The sequence below is a fragment of the Calliphora vicina genome, chromosome 1, assembly GCF_958450345.1.
Source record: "Calliphora vicina chromosome 1, idCalVici1.1, whole genome shotgun sequence".
Taxonomy (NCBI): domain Eukaryota; kingdom Metazoa; phylum Arthropoda; class Insecta; order Diptera; family Calliphoridae; genus Calliphora; species Calliphora vicina.
In genome coordinates, this window is record NC_088780.1 from 58,440,791 (window position 1) to 58,455,331 (window position 14,541).

Genomic DNA, 14,541 nt, shown 5'->3' on the forward strand with positions numbered 1-14,541 from the left:
TATTCCATTAAATTATTTTTTTAGTACATCGGCCCCCCATAATTTGTATATGATACACCATTGGCAAAAATTCTTCTTCTTGTCGGGAGCATACCGCATAAAATAATAACAAAATCATTATTGTTATCAATAGTAAAATATTTTCGCATTTTAATTGTTATTTACCGTTTTGTTTGTGAGGCTTCCCAGCAAAACAGTACTCTTCAAAGAAAGTTATTTTCTTAAATTAAAAAAAAAACAATGTCTTGGGGAGAAACATTAACTTATATAACAGTTGGAAATCCCATCAGTCAGGCTGTTCTCACATCAGCTTCGGCTGTCTTAAAAGGAGCTGTAAGTTGTTACCGTAATAATTTATTTAACCAACAATGTTTTATGGTTTTGTAAAAATTTCTAGGGTATTAGACCTAAGCAGATCGAAGGTTCTGTGGTTTTGCCACCTCCGAAAGCAATAACAATGTGGGAGCTTACCGGAAAGAATTATCATTTTGTGCGTTTAGCAGGTTTGAGCGGTGCGACTGCCGTTATTATGGGTGCTTATGGCAAGCATAGCTTAGCCAAAATTCATGATATTCAAGAACAATTGGAAGCAAAGGCTGTATTTGAAACGGCTAATCGATTCCATTTCTTACATTCATTTGCATTATTAGCCATGCCATTGGCTCGTCGACCAGCCTTGGTAAGTACATTTTAAATATAGGACAAAATTAATTTAGAAAAAGGAGTAAATGATTTATCAAGGATTTTCTACTCTGGTCTCGCTAAATAAACCATTTTCAGATCTATACAAAATGTTTGAAGAACTGTACAAACTTTATTAATTAAATTTAAAAACATCATACCAACCACCAAAATAAAGGGATTTTATTGATTTTGTCTTCCGATTGTAACTCATAGAAATATTGGTCGTTGACACACAAAAGATATGTCCGGCTGTTGAAGGCATGAAGGGTCTAGAAGGAGTAACCTAGGGGCATAGAACAAAATATACATAGAAGCGATACTGAGAGTCAAAAAATCTAAGTCGGTTGTCAAAAACCTAAGTCTTGCAACAACAAAATACATGTAAATGAATGTATTTTGTTGTTGTGTCTGCTAAACAGTTTTCAAACGATATGATAATATCGTTTCCAATAATAAAAAATATAATTTAATAATCGTCCAATGTAATATCATTCTCTGGTTTATTTGTATTTATAAATACATAACCGATACATCTAAAAATAATACTTTTAAATAAATATTGTTCGGCGTATATCCGAAATATATAAAATAAATAAAAACAAAATGAATTCAAATTTTATTGAGACGTAGATCAAAGAAATATTACCTTGTAGAAGGTGCAACACGCCGTGTGTTATAAAAATATATAACTACACGTAGTGCCTTGTCGTAGACGAGTTGCAGATGAAGTAATAATTAATCACCCTTATTCTACTTGGCGTCGACGACATCGTCGTCAATATTGAGTAAAAAAATGGTATATGTTACGCCGATATCGATAACAATTGGTAACTTTTGACAGCGTTTTGTACTTTAACCTGACTTATAAAAGTATAAAATTCTGTCAATAGTTACCAATTGTTATCGATTTCGGAGAAACATATACCATTTTTTGACTCAATATTGACGACGATGTCAACGACGCCAAGTAGAATAAGGGTGAATAATGGCTTACAAACAAGCCCAAGTTGGAGGCAAAGAACATTGAAGATGCCAGTAAAGTTTCATTAATAAGGAAAGCAATATCATATTCTAACAAAGATTAAGATAGTATAATTTATTTAAAGTGGTTGTTCTCATAAAGAAACTCACAGCAATTCTAACTTAAACAAATATACCGAGCCGTTTTCGCACAAAAAACGTAACCGACAAAAACTAAATTTTACAGGAGAGCATATTTTTAGATATCTTTGGAGTAGGCTATGGTCAAGGCGAATTTATAGATTCGCCTTGGCTATGGTATTTCTTTAAAACTCCGTTAATAAGTATTATTATATCTGAGATATAGGATGCTGTTTGTTTCAATTTCATATATACACTATATCCGATTTTTTTGCCACTTACGTCTTTTTTACCGTTACATATTAGAACTCTGTTTTTTTTCACCAAAAAACAATGAAAAGTTTTTTACAGTTTTTTGTTTATATCTCAGCAATAATAGACCACTTATTATTATTTTTATTATTTATGTATTTGGGGTTTTTCGTATGAAAATTTAAAAAGAGAATTCATTATTTATAGAATTTATTTCTTATTGAATCATTCAAATTTCTTTAAATTTCTTCTTCAAATCCGTAACAAAATAGCTTCAAAAATGTATTAAATGATTACATTTTTCTTCAATTAAAATCTAGTACAAAAAGGTTTAAGACATTTTTTTCAATTAATTTTGTAAATGATTTGATTTAACAAAAATTTAATCATTCAAAGTTTGAATAAATTCTGTTATTAATTAACTTTAAAATTAATTCAGTTTAAACAAAGACTTTGGAATGAATCTAAAAAATTAAATATTAGGAATGGATTTATTGAATGAAAGGCTGACATTTTTTAATTACGGATTAAGAATCAAAATTTATTAATTAATTCGAAGTTCTGATATTTAATAATTATAACACTAAGTTTTTATATGAAATTTAGCTATAATATTCCTAATTTACAGTATCATTATTTATTTCGGGAATAGCCGGGTACCCGGGAATGTAGAAAAAAATTTCCCGATTCCCGGAATCAAAAAAGTAATTCATCCTAAGTTTTAATTAAGTTAATACATAAGCAAGCAATCAAACAAATTTATGTAACATTTAAAGTTTAATGAAGAAATAATTAAAAATTAAATTACCTCTTGGTCAGTTGCAGGCAATGCATTGTTTACATTATTGTCATATCTAAGATTATAAAATACGCGTATGTAAATTTTGAAAATTAATTTTGGCTTAATATTTTGGCTAATTTGAAAAATATATACATACTTTTGGTATCAATGACCACATTTTTAAAAAAATCTTAGAGTTGGTAATTTGATAGTAATATAAATTTAATGTAAATATTAATTACGAATGTATACGATTCATTTAAAAGTATACAAATTACACCACATAAATCAAAGGAATTTATAAACAAGTATATTAAGGTATTGGACATTTTATGTATGTATAAAAACATTTAACACATTAATACGTCCAAAATTTTCTTTTAAATCTTTATATATATAATTCTTCTGTACGTGTGTTAGTAACTGAACACCTCCTTAACGGCTGGGCCGATTTCGATGAAATTTGTTGTGTGTGTTTGAGTGGGTCCCTGGATGGTTTAGATTCACAATTGACCTATATAGGTACAATGGGTATGGCACCTCCCATACAATGTAAAAATTTATTATTGCATATCTGGAGTAGTATTATAGTGGGAGTCTTCAAACTTTGTGTCAGCTATGGCAAAACAACGTTTGCCGTGACAGATAGTTTCATATAGAATTTTAAAAGAAAATTTAGACGTAACCGACACCTTGCTATTACAAAATTCATAAATAGAAAATAAATGTGTACTTACGTCTTTTTTCTTTTTCTCGTAAAATTGAAACTATTGCATCTATAGTTATGAAATTTTCAGGAATGATGCTAATAAATTATCGATTTCCATAAAAAAAAGAAAATCTAATATCATGTCGCTTACGTCCGTTTTGCGAAAAGGGCTCGATATATAAAATTTCAAATATTATTAAATCCATCCGGTTTCAAATATATATTTTTTTAATTGTTGACATTTTTCTGCAAATTTTATTTATTTTTTATATTTACTTCACATTAATATTTTGATTTATTATTATTTATAAATACATACCCGGTACCATGATACAACAATATAAGGTACCATGTAGAAAATAAATTCTCAATTATACAATTTTTGTAACATCAAACAAATGAAAATATAAAAAAATATGAAAAAAATCAAAATCAAAGTTTGACGTTATAGGGCTAAATATTGAAAACTCTCCCTAGTGATTCTACCTTCTACAATTATTGTATCATGCCCGGTACCATAGAATAAACACATAGAACGGAAGGAGAGAGTAATATATATTGAAAAATTACTCTCTTTTCACAAATACGGGTGATACAATAACAAAATACATGCAATACATTCTCATGAATTAGGTTTTTGACAACAGACTTAGGTTTTTGGCTCTCAGTTACGTATCTAGTTGTTATCTATGCCCGGTACCAGGGAATAATGATTATTATTGAAATTTAAAACAAAAAAATCATATACAAGAAACAAGACGATCATAGATTTGAGTATACCAATTTCATTCTCAGCGGATGTAATATCACAAAACGTTATGATTTTTATTTCTTAAGTTTTATTTAAACAACTTAATTTTAATAATTATTTTTTAAGTTTTATTTATTACTCAAAAAATAATTATTATATTTTAAGTTTTATTTTTTGTTCAAAATATAAAATTATTTTTGAGTTTTATTTTTTTCATTGGAAAATAAAAATTATTTGTGAGTTTTATAATTTTTTTTCATTTATAAAACTTAATATGAATGAGGAATTTCTATGCTTGAAACAGATTTATTGAAGGATTCTTAGTTTTAAATCAAAAAATTATATGTTTATAGATAATACCAATTAAAATTTTGTGTTTACTTAATATGGTCTTAATTTGATGAACTTTTCTTAAAATGGGACATCGGCCTACTTTGGAGGTGATTCTAAAAGGACGAGTTAAATAAATATATACTGGGTAAATAACTGACTAAATATAGTGATGAAAGACATTGTACAAAAAATTATTATAAATATCCATCTTGATGTTCAGTGTAAAGCCGTGTGTCCACAACCAAGTTTTCTTGCGGAAGTAGCTTCCAGAAGTGACCTTTAATATATTGTTCAAATCGTGGTTGAATTTGTGATTATATAAACATATGTATGTTCATTATTTTTGACGTATTTTGTTATATTTGTATAAGCGTAAAGGTTTTGTAATTCTATACAATATATCCATCTTTAGAAATAAGTTTTATTTTTGAACAATAAAATAAAACTTATGAAATAATTATTATTTTTTGAATAATAAATAAAACTCAGAAAATAATTTTTATTTTATGAACAAAAAATAAAACTCAAGAATTATGTTTTATTTTTTAAACTGAAAATAAAATTCATCATTAATTTTTATTTCCTAAGGGAAAAAATTTCACTTGAAAAATAATTATTAAAATTTAAGTTTTATAATATAACTTATAATCGGTACGGTCTCTGCCCGGTACATATGAAAATAAAAAGTTTTTGAATTGTTTTAAAAAAATGTACGAATAGCGTAAATAAAAAAAAATCATTTGTATTATTTCAAAATCTAATACAATTTTTGTATTATGATACATAAGGTTTTGACAAATATTAATACTCAGTATTGAAAATACCTATAGCAGTCTATGACCAATAATTAGAAGTATTGCAAACAGAATGACAAAATTATTGCACACTGGTTGACCGCCCCGGTTTCGCCCGGTAGCATTTACTAATGTTAGTTCTTCAAGTTTCTCCAACCCACATACACCTGCCTGTTCTTATTTATTTACAAATAAAATATCTAAATTTGTACTGCATACTTTAGGGAGCTTTTTTATTACAGTTGATGGACTAAAAAAAAAAACTTCCGAGTTTTTACAAACCATCTACTGAAAATTTCGAATCGAATAAAAACAAGTAAGAGTGCTATATTCGGCTATGCCGAATCTTATATACCCTTCACCTTTGTTGTGGATGCATTATTATTTTTTATAATTATGTAGTATATAGGTATGTATGTACATTGCCCACTTTCAGCGTACAGCATCCTAAATTTATCAAGAACACAAAAAACAACAACAACGCCAAACGAAACAAAACACCAAAAGAAAAAACAAAATACGCAAGGCAATGAAACCAACACACATCCAAACATACGTTTAATTGTATAAAAAACAACAACAACGCCAAAAGAAACAAAATACGCAAAGCATGCACATCCAAACATACGTTTTGTTGCTTTTTTGTCAAAACAAAACCACATACGCAAAGCAAAAAAACCAACACACAACCAAACATACGTTTAGTTGTATAAAAAACAACAACAATGCCAAAAGAAACAAAACACAAAAAAAAACAAAATACTCAAAGCATGCACATCCAAACATACGTTTTGTTGCTTTTTTGTCAAGGCATGCAATACATTGTGTTTTTTGATGAAATTTTCAGAGGTTGTCTCGGATTTTTGCTCATATCTCCGTTATTTATGGACGGATTTTGCTGATTTTAAATAGCAAAATTCTCGAAAGTATGTCTGACAGAATTGTTGAAGATTGGGATCCCGGAGATATCTGGAGCCTTCAGAAAATTGATTTCAACAGACAGACAGACAGACGGACATGGCTTAATCGACTCCGCTATCTATAAGGATCCAGAATATATATACTTTATAGGGTCGGAAAATTATATTGTGGAAATTACAAACGGAATGATAAACTTATATATACCCTTCTCACGAAGGTGAAGGGTATAAAAATCAGCCAAATCGCTCCAGCCGATCTCCCGTGATGCCATACATACATGGACCATTTAATTTTTATATACATATATGGGGCATTTCACGTCAAGTGAACCAACTTTTGAAATCGATGTCTTCCGATCGCGATGAAATTTGCACCAATGTTAGTTCTATTGGATAGTAATTCGGACACCATTTTTCAACAAGATCGGTCAAGAACTCTCTGAGTTATAGGAGGTCAAAATTTGACATTTTGGCCCAACAGGTGTTTTTTTTTATCCATATAACTTATTACCTATTGTTCTTAGCAAAATGTGTCCCAAATAGTTTAGATAGCTATTTATGCAATCTTTCGAAAAAAAAAATTTAATAAAATATTTTTTATTTTTTTTTTTAAATCAAAAATATTTTTGACTTTTTTTTTCAAAATGGGCCCTTTTTATTTTTTTTTTTATTTTTTTAAGAAAGCTTAGGTCTTTTCCTAAGCGACCTATATGGACTCTTTTTTTATTAATTTTTGTGGGATATCTATCAAAATAAATGTTTTGTAACTCAAGACAAATGTTTTTAAATTGATTTTTTTCATATTTGTATTTTTTTCATTTATGAAGTTTTTAAATTTTCAAATATCCATACTTTTATCCTCCTTATTTGTCACCTTTATTAGCTGCTTTTTTTTGTCAATCCTTTCTTGGCGTTATTAGATTCAGCTACTGATTTCGCTGCTGGCTTCTTTTTTGGCTTTGGAAAGAAATCGCATTGAGTAGATGCAGAAAACTTTTTTAATTTGAGTCTTCCATCGACAAGCGGTATGAAAGCATGGTATTGAGCAGTGCCATCGATTGTTACCGCAGCATCGAATCTGCTCTTTAGAGTTTTCAATGTTTCCTCATGATCCTCTTTGCTACTAAAAACTATTTTAGTTTCTTTACAATAATTCTTTGCCCAATGGAATAAAGCAGTCGCATCTAAGATGCGATCTTGATGAGAGCACTGGAGGCTATACTTCGCTGCATTTCTTTTGAGGTTTGCTCCAATACCATCACATGCTCCTTTACCATGAGCAGTAGGATGAAAATGCCACTCAGCTGGCATTCAAAATCTTTTTCATGAGCTGTAAGATTTGCGAAGCTACTTTTGTTTTTAAAATGTTGACGAGCTCCGTCCGAAACGTAGTATACCTTTTCTACTGTAAATTTTGATTTTAGATAATTTAGTATTATCTTCTGGTACTCATAAACTGCAACGGTGTCATGTTTTAAATCGTCGGATATGATTGCCATACTTTTGTGTTCCAGGTTTTCTTCTTTCATGTAGTAAATAACTACTGTGAATATAGTTGCTTGGTCGTTATTGAAGTGGAATGCTTGTATGGAATCCTGAAGAACATATTTATAGTTCTCTGCGAAATCAAATGAAATAATGAATTCACCAGACTTCAAATGTGTTTTCAAGTCCTTGAAGAATGACCACTGCTCTTTGACTAAAAAGTCATGGGTTCTCATATTTAGCAATCCTCTACACAGTTCTTCCACAAAATCATCCACATTTAAAATTATGGTTTTCAGTGTGCATCTTTCAGTCTGAAGCCAAGATTCAAATTTTAACTCCTCAATACATTCTCGATCAAAAGAGTTGATTAAATTTTCTTTGATGGATGTGGTTTCCGGGCAATTCGAACATTCACCTAAGTGGCAAGAAGTTGTAGCATTAGGGCACATAGTCAATTTAAGGCAATCGCGGTAATGGTGTAAATCTTCTGATGAATCATCTTTTAAGTAATTTAAGTTGATTTCCTTCAACATCAATTTAACATTTTTATGGTAAATACAAACACATACTGTGTGAGTTCCGCTGCTTCCTGCCAAAACGCAATGTTTTGGCCTCAGTTGTGTAAATTTTGTGAATCCAATTTTGACATCCTCGTATTCAGATTGAAATGTTGCGAATAATTCATTCAGGTTACAGAGAACCATTCTCTTCTGCATTTGAACTTTCTTGCCATCGATTCGTACAGACATCCAGTCTTTCATCCCTGGCATCAGGCGACTCATATCATCTCGCTGATAAAACTGAGTTATTAGAGATTTAGTATCGCACTCCAAAGTTTTTCCCTTCTTTTTGGGAGTGTGAGAATCCCATGCTCAGCAACCAATTGTTTAGCAATTCTTGCTTTTCGTTGAGTCGTTCCAAACTCAGTCATTGTTTTTGCAGAACTCCATGTTCTTGGAGCAAGCGTGAGAAGTTGAATTCTTTCAGCTTCACTCTGCTCTTTCCTGCATGATCCACAAATTTTCAATCGTTTTGACAGCGTAGGGAATTTTTTTAATAAGCCGTCGGAAATATTTCGCATATCTGATGATCTGTGCTTCATTTTGTTAAAGGGATTAAAACAAAAAGACGAATAAATTTCATTTTCAACCTTAGCCTTTTTAGAAGTCGTAGACATTTTGAATTTTGTAAGTATTTATGTAAATAACACACGTCTTAACTTTAACGCTGTTTCTAAAAAACTGATTTCCGTATGTCTTCAGAATGACAATAAATAGTTTTTTAAGATCATATAGGTAGTACGTTTTAATGAATGAGTCTAAAATCTTTTATTAGGGTCAAGAAGGGCTTACATACTAAAGTACCTAGTTTAACCAAATGTTACAAATGATAATAAAAATAAACCACCATATAAATAACCTACCTGTCAACTTCTACCTCTCCACCCACTTCTTAAAGTCAAATGTCATAAAATAATAAATAAACTGGTACTTCGGAGAAGGGCCATAAAATATTTCCACTTGATTCCAAAAATTTGTTTCTGGGGCACCTGATATTTTAACAATGAAAATCACGTGCGCTGAAAACTACCTCTAGGATTGACTAAAAAAGCCGCAAGATACAAAACTCAGACAAATTTTGGGGGTGGAAAATTAATAGCGGTCGGCCTCATATTGCACCCCTCCAGTGGCTATTATCGGTCAGTTGTTGTGGTTTTTATTTTTAAGGTTTTAGAAACACTTACACACAAATATGAAAAAAATCAATTTAAAAACATTTGTCTTGAGTTACAAAACATTTATTTTGATAGATATCCCACTCGCATCCCACTAAGCGACCAAAAAGGTTTTAAAGGAAAAGACCTAAGCTTTCTTTTGAGAAAAAAAATTAATAAAAAAGAGTCCATTTTGGAAAAAAAAAGTCAAAAAGGTTTTTGATTTGTCAAAAAAAAGTAAAAAATTGTATGTCTTGAGTTATAAAACATTTTTTTTATAGATATCCCACTCGCATTTTTTTAAAAAAAGTCAACAAAGTTTTTGATTTTGCAAAAAAATTCAAAAATTTTAAATCTTGAGTTACAAAATATTTTTTTTGATAGATATCCCACTCGCATCCCTCTAAGCGACCATATAGGTCGCTTAGGAAAAGACCTAAGCTTTCTTAAAAAAAATAAAAAGGGCCCATTTTGAAAAAAAAGTCAAAAATATTTTTGATTTAAAAAAAAAAAATCCAAAATATTTTATTAAATTTTTTTAATTTTTTTTTTCGAAAGATTGCATAAACTATTTGGGACACATTTTGCTAAGAACAATAGGTAATAAGTTATATGGATAAAAAAAACACCTGTTTGGCCAAAATGTCAAATTTTGACCTCCTATAACTCAGAGAGTTCTTGACCGATCTTGTTGAAAAATGGTGTCCGAATTACTATCCAATAGAACTAACATTGGTGCAAATTTCATCGCGATCGGAAGACATCGATTTCAAAAGTTGGTTCACTTGACGTGAAATGCCCCATATATATGTAGATAATTTTGGTTGTGGCTATAGGGTATAAAAGTTGTTGGGAAATGTGGGAATGTAGAACAAAAATTATGTAATTATTTCATTTGTTCACTCAATACAAAAATATTCAATATTGAATAATTTTGTTCAATTATTGATCCAAAATCATATGAATGGATACCCTATAAAGCACAATGAAATCTTATGAATAATTAGTTTTTACCTTTTTTTTATTAAATTCAAATAAAACACCATTTTATATTCGCATTTATTTCGTTTATTTTGAAAATAAAGGGAGCAGTGGAACATAAATAAAATGCTTCTTACGTGTATGTATATTTTAATACTCAAGTGATATTGATAATAGTTTTTTTTCTTTTGGGGTATTTAAAAAGGTTGTACAAAAATTTTCTTTACATTTTATTTTCTTGTGTTTTAATATACAATTAATTTCATTTTAAAATAAAGTATTTTTCTTCAAACTACTTGCTACTCCCTAAATGACCAAATGACTACTAAGACTTACTAAGACAATTTAGAATTTATTTTATTACAAATAGTCATATTTTTTTTTAAACAATTATAATTGACTTTTCTTATTTTATAAAGTTATGAGTGTATTATTTTTGTCTTTGTTTTAAAGCAATGAAAAATACATATTTGTTTAATTGATTTTTGATTTATGTATAAATAAACTCTGCTTATAAAATAACTATGATAAATAGATTTTGTTTTATTTTTATATATTTTATATTTCATTTGCTAATAACAACCACTAGAAAGAGTATTTATTTTTCAATTCATTACTCCTTTTTAATATTTTCTAAGAATATAGTAAATATGTATGTATTTGTATTTATAGAGGGGGAATAGAGTAGAAAGAGGTGATTAATTTATAAGTTTTGTTTTCTTTAGAATTTTGTTACAACATTAAATGCATTTTTTGGGTTTATTTTTTTTTAAATATATTTTAACTACAATCATTGTAAGGGAAGATGATTTTGTTGTTTAGTTTTTGTTAAGCTTTCAAATTTAGAATTTGTTAAGGTAAAGTTAGTTCATTTCTTATTTTAGGTATTTTTATGATATAAAAGCTCTAATTCGTTTGTGCTTAAAATAAAGGAAATGGAATGAAATCATTTAAAAAGGAAAATTAATTGATAATTTAATTATATTTTGTAACTCTTTACAGACTGGATCATTAATGGCAGTTGGTTGTTTGTTATTTAGTGGCCCCATGTACTATCGAGCTTTGACTGGCGACAAAACCTTTATACAAGTGGCCACCTGTGGTGGCTTTTGTTTGATTGCAGCCTGGGCATCATTAATTTTCTAAAAAAAAAATGCATCAAAAACCTAAAATATTTAATACGTTTTATTGTCTATTTATAAAATAGTTGTGTATCCAATCTCTGATGAAAGAATATCATTCATTCAAAATGTTTGTTATGCTCTAGTTAATTTCATACTCGTACATTAATATAACAACAAAACATGAAATTTTAAGCTTTATACTTTTTAATACATACTCGTAGATATGGTAAATTGTAATATCATCAATGTAAATTGCAATTCAATTGTTTAGTTTTTTTTCCTATATTAAGTTCTTGTTTACATATTTATAATTATTTTTTAACTTTTCTCTTTTATAAAATAATTACTTCCTAGTTTGTTTAAATATTGTAAATTAAAACAGATTTTATTGTAATGTCAGTGGTAGTGTAAAGTTTTGTATTATATAATTTTGATAAGTTTTTTTTTTTTATTTTTAATTTTAAAATATTCTCATCTATTGTTCAATTTTAAATTTGTGTTTTACTAATGCAAAATATTTATCTTTTGTCATAAAATTATCTGTTGTAATTCAAAAGTTAATTTTTTGAACATTTACAATAGTTTTTACATTTCAACAGATTTCACTTATTTTAAATTGTAATTGAGAAAAAATTTAGTGTTTTTTTTAAAAAGAAGCGCTTTGTATGGATTTTGATTTAAAAAATCTTTGAAATAAATGCCAAAGCTCAATATGTTAAAAATAAATACGAAAAAGATGTTGTTTTATTTAAAAAAAAAACGGTGCCTAATCTTATAAACCCTTTAACGAAGTATAAGAAAACAAATAATAGTTTTTTTGGTTAAAAATTATTTATTTGAACTGGATTTTTTTTTAAACTCAGTTTTTTGGTGAAAATTTTGAATTTTTTTACGGGTTTTCGCTTACTTTCAAGTTTTGCCTTTCAAGTTTTAATACACTCACACTTTTTACTAATAATTAAGAGAATATCAAGAAAAACTTGATCGTGTGACTGCAGTGTTATATCATCTAACTTTGCTGTTAATAATGACCTAATAATTTTAAATTACAAAATCCCAAAAAAATTAAATATTCGAAATGTGTCTTAAAGACACAACTGAGGGAGCGTTCCCATTATTTATCTTTACCACTCATGGTGAAGGGTATAAAGACACATGGCGGTTATATCGTTAACTGAAATTATAAAGTTATTTTGAATGAAAGTTTTATAATTTACAATAAATAAGATAATTTTTATAAGCCCAAACCTTCAATGCTAGAAATTCGGGTACTACGTTCCTTTTGGAGAGTAGATATTAGGGTATTCAATCGATTAACCGTTAATCGGTTAACCGATTAATTTTTGTCGGTTAACTGTTCGAATAATTTAAAATTGCCGATTTTCAAATAACAAATAAACCGATTAATTTGTGTCGATTAACCGATTAACCGAAATTTCTTTTTTTTTCGCACTTTATATAGAAATATAATTTTAAACACTCAAATTGTATGTCTTAACTCATGAACATTCCCTTTTAACAATAGTTTTCCAAAACTGAAACTAAGGAATTTGGAAATGACATTTTTCTACAATGTTCTATGATAAACTTTGTCCAAATGAGTCGAAGGACATTACAGAAACGAGTCTTTTATCAGAACTTAAAAAAAACTATTAAGAGTATTCAAATCTAAAAAAAATTAGAAAAAACTAAAAAAAAGAACTGAGAAATTGGATATTCTTTTGTTTAAAGATTTTTTCAGAAGATCTCACTAAAATCCTTTAAAAAACTTACATTTGTATAAAAAGGATTGTTGAATTGTTATGTTTTGTTTGTTTTTCAGTTTAAAATTAAAATAGAAATTATTCGGTTAATCGAATAATTTAAAATTAACCGATTAAATCAAAACCCCGATTAATTATTTGCTCGATTAACCGATTAAACCAGAAACCCGATTAATTGAATACCCTAGTAGATATTCACTAGGAAGGGATCAGAATCATGCACTCAGTATCACTACCGTATGTTTTAAGATGAATAATGAGTCTGATTATACAGTTGGCATGTCACCCTACCATCCACCCCAACAACACATCCGGTTAGATTTCCGATGTTACTCTGGTCCCCTATGATACAGTGCATCTCTTCCACATTACCATCTAATGACACTAATTCAAATTCGTATCTTATCATTCAGGGAACAACAAGAAGAGAGTTTTAATGTTTGAAAATTGTGTTTTTTCAAAGTTTTATTTTTTGCTAATTGTAATTTATTTAATAAAGTTATTCGAGTCACTGTTTCTTACCCTTGCGAAATTGAGAATCTTCGCAGAATCACAACAATCATACGTATTATGTACCTTAATATCTTCAATATTAATTCTTAAAGTAAGTTAAATGTGAGGGATATTCTTATACCTACATATCAATGCTTTATTTGAAGTATATTTGTTGGCCATTTCGACTTGAACTAGAATTCAAGCTTTAAAATCAATATTATCTTCTCTTTCAATTTTCAGTTTCAGAAACATTAATTACAATTATATATTGATAACAATATATTGTAACAATTAATACAGTTATATTAAATTAATACAGCTTTAAATAAATATATCGAGATCTAAGCCTTCCGGAAGACCACAAGTGATTTTATTCAATAACTAAGTGCTAAATAAAGCTTTACGTTGTAAATTGTTCTTTACGAGTAAATGTTCAAAAAAATAAATTCTTAATTCAATTTTCAAAATCAAATTAAATATATTCCTTTAACAATTCAATTAAAGCATTCAGCACGAATTAATTCGTTGTATTAACACTGTACTCATTCTTTATGGAATTAATTCCTCGTTGAATCATTCAAATCCATTACAAAATAATCTTAAAAATGTATTGAATGATTAAATTTTCCTTCAATTTGAATCTATTACAAA

General features: G+C 28.4%; 2 protein-coding genes across 2 annotated transcripts in view; both read left to right on the forward strand.

Moving 5' to 3' along the window:
- The window catches only part of LOC135962753 (saccharopine dehydrogenase-like oxidoreductase), a 485,871-nt gene extending 474,857 nt beyond the window's left edge, over positions 1–11,014 (forward strand). The window contains exon 8 of the mRNA XM_065514625.1: positions 11,003–11,014. The gene's annotated coding sequence lies outside the window, so the exon portion shown is untranslated. The remainder of the gene's footprint in view (positions 1–11,002) is intronic.
- On the forward strand, positions 161–12,367 carry LOC135962755 (transmembrane protein 256 homolog). Its single transcript, XM_065514640.1, has 3 exons — positions 161–333; positions 398–679; positions 11,511–12,367. Exons 1-3 carry the CDS (start codon positions 241–243, stop codon positions 11,652–11,654), a joined length of 519 nt encoding a protein of 172 aa, XP_065370712.1. The 5' UTR covers positions 161–240; the 3' UTR covers positions 11,655–12,367.
- The last annotated feature ends 2,174 nt before the right edge of the window (positions 12,368–14,541 follow it).

Excerpts from the sequence above, each read along its gene's own strand:
- LOC135962755 (XM_065514640.1), top strand. The coding sequence starts at position 241 with ATGTCTTGGGGAGAAACATTAACTTATATAACAGTTGGAAATCCCATC. Across the intron at positions 334-397 it reads CGGCTGTCTTAAAAGGAGCT|GGTATTAGACCTAAGCAGAT; the intron begins GTAAGTTGTTAC and ends AAAAATTTCTAG. Across the intron at positions 680-11,510 it reads TGGCTCGTCGACCAGCCTTG|ACTGGATCATTAATGGCAGT; the intron begins GTAAGTACATTT and ends AACTCTTTACAG.